The sequence below is a fragment of the Salmo trutta genome, chromosome 10 (assembly GCF_901001165.1).
Source record: "Salmo trutta chromosome 10, fSalTru1.1, whole genome shotgun sequence".
Taxonomy (NCBI): Eukaryota; Metazoa; Chordata; class Actinopteri; order Salmoniformes; family Salmonidae; genus Salmo; species Salmo trutta.
Window position 1 is genome coordinate 34320434 of NC_042966.1, and position 9129 is coordinate 34329562.

At 39.5% G+C, this 9129-nt stretch overlaps 1 protein-coding gene across 3 annotated transcripts; it reads right to left on the reverse strand.

Moving 5' to 3' along the window:
- Nucleotides 1-2074: 2074 nt before the first annotated feature.
- On the reverse strand, nucleotides 2075-8279 carry LOC115201615 (microcephalin). Of its 3 annotated transcripts, none has more exons than XM_029765392.1 (10): nucleotides 8194-8279; nucleotides 7495-7552; nucleotides 6075-6142; nucleotides 5856-5947; nucleotides 4808-4926; nucleotides 4248-4332; nucleotides 3876-3987; nucleotides 3627-3755; nucleotides 3416-3502; nucleotides 2075-3320 (listed from the first exon to the last, which is right to left on the reverse strand). In XM_029765392.1, the coding sequence occupies exons 3-10, from the start codon at nucleotides 6115-6117 to the stop codon at nucleotides 2149-2151; spliced, it is 1839 nt and encodes a 612-aa protein (XP_029621252.1). In that variant the 5' UTR covers nucleotides 6118-6142; nucleotides 7495-7552; nucleotides 8194-8279; the 3' UTR covers nucleotides 2075-2148. The 3 variants fall into 3 exon arrangements, with proteins under 3 accessions (XP_029621252.1, XP_029621250.1, XP_029621251.1); XM_029765390.1 differs by having other exon boundaries at nucleotides 3627-3758; XM_029765391.1 differs by having other exon boundaries at nucleotides 3627-3758; nucleotides 8180-8263.
- Nucleotides 8280-9129: the final 850 nt, after the last annotated feature.

Consider the following 9129-nt stretch of genomic DNA (forward strand, 5'->3'; position numbering starts at 1 on the left):
ATATCTTATGAGTCCTCCCAGGAGTTTTGAACAAGGCCCCTCTTTGGAGATTTTAGCATTTTTTTAAAAACACCTGTAATTGCCAGTTCCTGCAACATAGTGCAAAAAATGGCCTTATATCATAAAAAAAAAGGAAAAACAATATATATATATATTTTTTAACACATTCCACAAAGTGGCACAGAACCTCTTACAAGCTTACATTCATTGGGGAGAACCCTCGCTCCTATTACAAGGGCTCTTCTGTGAAGGTTGAAATCTCTTCCAGTTGTAAATCAAGGGGCCAGTTCTGTACCGATTTTTTTTTCTCCATCACATTTTGGGGTGGAAGTTACATGACACATTCTATTCAAATCACTCTATTACATTTAAACTAAAAAGTAGATGAACTAGCTTATGTAATGATGAAAAAAATATGTATTCTGCAATACAGTTCACATGGGAATTCAAACAAGATTTCTCCATAGTGTTAAGAGCTGAAGTTTTGTTCAGGTTGAGCGAACACAGAAGACAGTGTCAGGTACATTTTCACAGGGGAGGATGTTATCCTACCAACATGTAGGTATCACACAGAGAGCGCCTGTGGCAGCAGCTTCAAAGACCATCACGACTACTCATTCACCCAGTGCAGTTTCTGAGCAGCTGTGTTCAAAAGGAATGGAACACAAAAGGCAAACAATATGACACTGCTCCTCCACAGGTTGGCTTTACCAAGAGATCATAGAGAACAAGTAGACCAACTGTAGGTGTCGGGCCTAAGTCGTATTCGAGTCACAAACTGTCAGGTTAAATAAATATCTAAGAAAATCAAAACCACGACACTGTTTAAAATGATTGGCTATAAAAATAAAAAGAGTCATACACAATATACATGCTTCAGGTACTTTATTGAGTAAACCAATGCTGGGCTATAACAATTACAGCAAACACCACCACAGCAGCAACTTAGATGATCAATTTGGTTACCTTTGTATTTTTGTCCATGCTCGTGCCCAACACATTGACTTGTCTTTTCCTTTTGCTTAAATTTAAATGGTCAAAAATAGTGACCGTGTCACCAGCTGCTGCAGCGTAGGCAGTTCCTCTGCCCACAACTGCTGAATGCTTATTCACTTGTTTTTGTGTGATGATGGTATCAGGCGAACACAAATTGTCAGTAAGGTTCTTCTAGAAAGAAAGGTTAACATTTGTTTATCACCCCATCAGTATTAAACCCGTTAATTTAATATTATTTTCCTATCATTTCAGGGGAATCCTCAATAGGCTATATTAAAACTTCAATTCACAATGATTAACTTACATGGGCCATTCAACGTTTTTCAGCCTTTGCATCACTGAAATACTGATCAAGGTAGTATGATATGGTTAATTAATGCCATTCTTCTGCTGTAATAAAATGGTATCACATTTTGGGATACTGGCAGAGAAAAGATTGCAAACATTCATGTGGATAATGAAAGTCAACAACCACTGTGCCAATTCTACAGCACATTATTATTATTACCTGAGAGGTGAAAGTGTTTGATGTTGATCAGTTACATTTAAGTATAGCAAACTTTGAGAATACCTTCCTAATATTGTGTTGAGCCCCCCCCCCCTTTTGCCCTCAGAACAGCCTCAATTCGTCAGGGCATGGAGTCAACTAGGGGTCAAAAGTGTTCCAGAGATGCTGGCCCATGTTGACTCCAATGCTTCCCACAGTTGTGTCAAGTTGGCTGTATGTCCTTTGGGTGGTGGACCATTCTTGATATAAAATCCAGCAGTGTTGCAGTTTTTGGCACAAACCGGCACGCCTGGCACCTACTATCATAACCTGTTCAAAGGCACTTCAATCTTTTGCCTTGCCCATTCACCCGCTGAATGGCACACATACACAATCTATGTCTCAATTGTCTCCAGGCTTAAATATTTCTTTAAAACAATCTCCTCCCCTTCATCTAAACTGATTGAAGTGGATTTAACAGGTGACATAGCTTTCACCTGGATTCACCTTGTCAGTCTGTCATGCAAAAAGCAGGTGTTCTTACTGTTTTGCATAGTCCATGTATATTGATTAGTAAAACATGCTAATGTCTTGAATACCATTGCATTGATTATATTGATGACATGGTAACATCCCAACACGTTGTAGTATATACAATTTAGAAATCACATACTTTTGAAATGTCGGCTACTTTTTACTTGTTTGTCCTTGTGCCGAGTTAAGAGAATCAAACTTTTTTGCTCATCTAGTGCTTTGTTTGCGGCTGCCAAACTTGGTTTTGAAAGGTCTGTTGAAGCACTCTGCTGGTCAGGGGCACTAGTCAGTTCATCAGCGAAGTCTTTAGACACTCTAGAGAATGGCAACGCGCTACGCCTACTACTTCTAGTCAGAGTATGTTTTGTATTATTGTCCTCGGAGGATGGACATCCCTTTTTATCCTGGTGTGGATGCGCGTGTTGATCCAACATGCTGTTTACACTGCTGGTTTCTCTTACACTGGGCACCCCATGTGTTCTCTTTTTGGCACTGGCCAACTCAGACCCTGTGGTTTCACTCTTGCCCCTCTTCCTCTTCCCAGGGCTAGGCTGAGGCTCCAGTTCAAAGGGGATCTGAACCTTGGATTCTAAGGGCAAGCTGGGTAAAAGGCAGCTTCGTTGTCTCCTAGGGTTGTTAGCTGGAGAGAAGAAGTCTACAAATACCCCATCATCATCGTCTACACAGGAGGAGGCACGGAAGCCATTTGAGACAGTGCAAGATCTTTCTAAAGCAGGAAGCGAGGATTTTCTACATTTGCTCCCTTTTGATTTCGGTGTGTTTATCTTTAGGGATGTATGAGGCACATTGGGTTTTTCAGGTAAAAATGTTGAAGAACGGCGACTAGAAATCTCCAGATTAGCAGTTGGCTTACTTTCTGGAAGGGACCGTGGTGTTCTGCTTTTCCTGACAGGTGGTGTGACTTTTTCCATATTACTTCTGCTGGATGATAGCCCATTTTTTCCCATTACGAAACTGTTAAACGTAAACACTGATTGCACACTCTTGCTACCCTCTGGGCAGTCATCCAGACAGGGACTCTCTAAGGAGATGTGCTTTTTGATGACATTACGTTTGATTGAGGTCCTCTTAGGATTTTTGTCTTGTTTACTCTCTTTAGCCGGTGAATTGGGCAAAGGACTTTGAACCAATGTATTTTGTCTGGGCAAATCACTGCATGTTGACTTCAAAGGTTTCTGAAAGTCTTTCGTGTGCTGTGGTTCACTGGTGGCTTCATGTTGCTCCTCTCCATCGGTTTTATTTGAGCCAAAATATGCATTCAAATCCTGATCAGATTCTTCATCTGCAGGGGAAAAAGATGCCATTATGAGAAGAAAATATTCTGATAAACTTCTAGCATGGTAAAATTGGCACCGTCAACGCATCTTATGTACTTACCCAGGTTTTGCAAGAAAGAGTGGGATGGTGTATTCCCAAGAGAAGGCTTAAACTCAGGTGATAACCTAGATTGTCCCATTTGTGAAGCTGAGAGAAAGCATTAACTAGTCAGCAAATATTTCTCAACTCAATCATTTACCACCCCGGCCCATGTTTTGCAGATGCTACACATACTACACACATCAAACCATTGGCCAGTCACAAAACATACCTGCGGGGGATAGATTTTCCCTAGCTTCCCTCATCTCCTTCAGCCTCTGTGCCATGAAGTCACACCGTTTCATAGAAGGACTGTAAACTATTCCTTTCTCTTCGTCGATAATGTAAGGGGACACATCTGCTACTACACAGAAATATATTTACATATGAAACCACAACCACACATTAAAAAAAAAACATTTATTTATATTAAATGAATAATATATTCTGAATAGAATGTATGACATGAGAGATTTCTTACTAAAAGGTGATTTTGGTACTAGGCCTTCGACCATCTTGTCCAGTTTTTTCTTCATGCGCCTGTCATTCTCAGGGGTCCTCTCAGGGGTGTCTCTTGGCTGCATACAACGATGCTGTATAAAAATAAAAGATATAACATTCATTTGGATAAAAACACTTCAATAGACCCTTCAATAAAAATAATCCCCATAGCCTAATAATTTAAAGAAATGAGGTAAATATGCAGTAATGGATAAATTGCAGAAAGCTAAGTAGTTAATGACAGTGATGAACTATTGCCCGCTGGTATATAATGTCTTCTTGATAGTGAAACCCAAGAGAAGTTATGTACTGTGAATCCTTAAACCTAACTGAGAATTTTAAATTTGCCTACCACCCTTTTCTTGAGTGCTGAATTGACTTCATCATTTAATGCCGGATACAACTCCTCATCAACATGTTCACCATCATCTTTACATCTGCATTAATAAAACAAACAATATGAGTGACAGGATAACAGATTAGGGGCCAAGTAGTTTATTTCAATTGATTGATTTCATTATATGAACTGCAATCCAGTAAAATCGTTGAAATGGTTGCGTTTATATTTTGTTTAGTATAAATAAGAGCTCACAGCTATTTTATTTGTCAGTCAGCGACACCTTGTGGCTGATGAAAGAATTGCAAAAACAACAAAATGGTCACTGACTTGTCATCATGCAGACCAATAGATATTGACGACACATTGTTGTCATTGCTACGATGTTGCACTTTAAGGCCAAAAAGCGTTTACACTGTAGTGCGTTTACACAAGCATGGCACTTGCAACACCAGGGTTGTGGGTTCAATTCCCACAGGGGACCAGTATATAAATGTTTGGACTCACTACTGCGAGTCGCTCTGGATAAGAGCGTCTGCTAAATGATGAAAATGGAAATGAAGCTTGAGGTTTACCTGGCCACCCAGAGGACAGACACAAGTCTCACACCAGTCTTCTTGGCTTTATTCCAGGTCGCTTGATGGCCATTTTTAAAGACTACGTGTGTGACTTGTTTTTTGAAGGTTTTAGATACCTGGAATGATACACATAAATATCACAATGTGAAATGTGTACATAGTAATAACCTTTCAAACTACTTAAAGGAAAATACCACTCAAAAAACAATGTTGGTGTGTTTTGATACAGTCCCCAAAATGGTTTGCATGTCAGCAGTCACATTTTCAAGATATAGAACTTTCAAAAAAAAAAGAAAAGAAAACTGTCACAGTATGTGTTTTGCATAATACCAAAAGATAGCGGATTTGGGTGGAATTTTTCCTTTAAGAATGGTAGTTTTAAGAACCCCACAGGATGTCATTAAAAACAAACGTCTGTGTAGTTAGCCAATAGCTCTCGAAAACCCTTCTCCGTACATAAGGTTTTCAGCAGTTACATTCGCCCACGGTTGGCTCCATGTGAACTACAATTCCGACGCTGTGTTTTAACGTTTAGACACATCAATAATCACTTTCAAACAGTTTCTTTCCCCATAAACATATGCTCCTTATCTTTCATAAGAGCGAGAAGGGATCTTCCAAATAAAAAAGATGCATTACTGTAGCAGTTTTGCACAGATCCACAAGCTGTGTGTGCCTCCAGTTGACCAACTTCCTCTCTAGTTACGCTTACATACAGGTGTTCGGAGCATGCTAGATAGCTAATTAGCACAGCTGTCCACCTATGTCTAAACATGAGCTGTAACATGGAAATATATGGCCATGTGGGAACACTAACCCTATAAAAGATGTAATTTAAACTTTTTTTTCCCTCTTCTCGCCAATATGAAAGATACGTTCCTTATGTTTCCAAAAACGTACCACAGGCGATGCGCTTTAACGTTCAGAATGTGAGTCTGGGATCTTAACAGAACTCCCCCGACCAGAATACACTATCATCAATAGGCGCTAATGCAGTTAGCATCTATGAAAGGGTTAGTTATCCACGTATAAAAGGGTAACTCACCACACCCCCCATATCCTGCAGCTGCTGGATGAACGGTTTCGAGTAATTCTCTGTTTTACTTGATGACCATACGTCAACGTAGGCAACAACATCTAGAGAAAAGATCAAACCCCCCCCCCCCCCCCCATCCTTTATTCAAAGACAAATGAGAAAATACAAGAAAAAGCTGTAGCTAGTTAGGCAAGCTATCCAAACCATGTTAGTTTACACATCATTTACCTTTCAGAATAGAAGCAGATGTAGGTCTACTTTTTGTGGTCATTTGAGTCTCTTACTGAAGGATTTCCCTACAAAATCAGAGAAAGAGAAGTAACCAAGTTCAATTTGAGGAAGGAAAGTGCAATCAGTTAGCTAGTGCAATGCAAGCAATATAAACCATATTTGATTACATGTTACAAAAAGCTACAAATCCAAGTGTATTTGTCACATGCGGCAAACATGCAAAGTCTCAACAATGCAAAGTTTAAAACTAAAATAATGACACAAGCGGAATAAAATAAAATACAAGAATGGAGCACCAGTACCAGATCAAAGTGCAGAGGTAGATATGTACATGAAGGCAGGGTAAAGTGACTAGACATCAGGATAGATAATAATAAGGTATTTAAGGTAGATATGTACATGAAGGCAGGGTAAAGTGACTAGACATCAGGATAGATAATAATAAGGTATTTAAGGTAGATATGTACATGAAGGCAGGGTAAAGTGACTAGGCATCAGGATAGATAATAATAAGGTATTTAAGGTAGATATGTACATGAAGGCAGGGTAAAGTGACTAGACATCAGGATAGATAATAATAAGGTATTTGTGGTAGATATGTACATGAAGGCAGGGTAAAGTGACTAGACAACAGGATAGATAATAATAAGGTATTTAAGGTAGATATGTACATGAAGGCAGGGTAAAGTGACTAGGCATCAGGATAGATAATAATAAGGTATTTAAGGTAGATATGTACATGAAGGCAGGGTAAAGTGACTAGACACCAGGATAGATAATAATAAGGTATTAGAGGTAGATATGTACATGAAGGCAGGGTAAAGTGACTAGGCATCAGGATAGATAATAATAAGGTATTTTAGGTAGATATGTACATGAAGGCAGGGTAAAGTGACTAGACATCAGGATAGATAATAATAAGGTATTTAAGGTAGATATGTACCTGAAGGCAGGGTAAAGTGACTAGACATCAGGATAGATAATAATAAGGTATTTAAGGTAGATATGTACATGAAGGCAGGGTAAAGTGACTAGGCATCAGGATAGATAATAATAAGGTATTAGAGGTAGATATGTACATGAAGGCAGGGTAAAGTGACTAGGCAACAGGATAGAAAAAAATAAGAGTAAAATAAAGAACAGAGCAGCAGCAGCAAATGATGAGTAAAAGTGTGTGTGTGCATGAATGTGTTTGTGTTGTATCTGTCTGCATGTGCATATGTAGCGTAAGTGAATGTGTGGGGGTTGTGTGGTAGTGTATGTGCAGATAGTTTGGGTACCATTAATAAGCTGCAATATGTAACTTTTTGGGGGACCTGACCAAATTCACATCGAAGTGTTATAGATCTGTCATTCTCATTGAAAGAAAGTCTAAGAAGCAGTAGATCTGTTCTATGTACATTATTTATATGCTTACCGTTCATAAGTTATTTTTTCGCCTTTTACTTTCGGTTTTGTACGCCAACTTCAGACAGCTGAAAAAAAAAACGTTTTGGTTATGTAAAATATATTTCACAGCTGTTTAGATGTTACATTATCTACACTATAGTTGCTTGTTTTGTCACAAACTAAAATTAGGCGAACAAATAAAATTCTAGCAACCAGGAAATGGCGGAGAGATTTCTGCACAGCGCATCTTTAACTTACTATTTAACAGTCTGGCTACCTAACAGTCTTATGGCTTGGGGTGTAGAAGCTGTCTCGGAGCCTGTTGGTCCGAGAGCCGATGCTCTGGTACCGTTTACCGGACGGTAACTACACCCACTTGCAAACTCGTAACTATCTAGGTAGCTAACTAGAACTACAAAGTGTATGTATACTAAGGCAAGCAAATTCACAAAACATTGGGTCCGAAGACATCTAGCACAGTAGCTAACTTGTGAATGCAAATCGTAAACGCTTTAATTTCCCTGCAAACTGTGACCATGACTAGCCACTTGCCATTGAGTAAGGAGTGCTAACTTTAGCTAGCTGGCTAGCTAGCTACATTTCGACTGAATTAAGACCATTTCAAACAGAGTAGGTACTGTCATTTTGCTACTAATTGTAGAACGTTTGTAATCTGTTAACTAAACTGTATGGTTAAATATATATATACACACTTTTCGCTACTTACAGTCGGGCGCTGGACAAATCCTTTCCAAAATCTTGACTTTCCGCGCGTGTATTTTTTAGGACACAAGGCTTGCTGGGAAGTAGATGACGTGTAACCTGTCATTGTTTTTTTATTTTTTTATTTATTTCACCATAATTTAACCAGATAGCCTAGTTGAGAACAAGTTCTCATTTGCAACTGCGACCTGGCCAAGATAAAGCGTAGCAATTCGACACATACAACAACAGAGTTACACATGGAATAAACAAAACATACAGTCAATAATACAGTAGAACAAAAGAAAACAAAAAGTCTATATACAGTGAGTGCAAATGAGGTAAGTTAAGGCAATAAATAGGCCATGGTGGCGAAGTAATTACAATATAGCAATTAAACACTGGAATGGTAGATGTGCAGAAGATGAATGTGCAAGTAGAGATACTGGGGTGCAAAGGAGCAAGATAAATAAATACAGTATAGGGATGAGGTAGGTAGATAGATGGGCTGTTTACAGATGGGCTATGTACAGGTGCAGTGATCTGTGAGCTGCTCTGACAGCTGGTGCTTAAAGCTAGTGAGGGAGATAGGAGTCTCCAGCTTCAGAGATGTTTGCAGTTCGTTCCAGTCATTGGCAGCAGAGAACTGGAAGGAAAGGCGGCCAAAGGAGGAATTGGCTTTGGGGGTGACCAGTGAGATATACCTGCTGGAGCGCATGCTACGAGTGGGTGCTGCTATGGTGACCAGTGAGCTGAGATAAGGCGGGGCTTTACCTAGCAGAGACTTGTAGATAATCTGTAGCCAGTGGGTTTGGCGACGAGTATGAAGCGAGGGCCAACCAACGAGAGCGTACAGGTCGCAATGGTGGGTAGTGTATGGGGCTTTTGTGACAAAACGGATGGCACTGTGATAGACTGCATCCAGTTTGTTGAGTAGAGTGTTGGAGACTATTTTATAGAT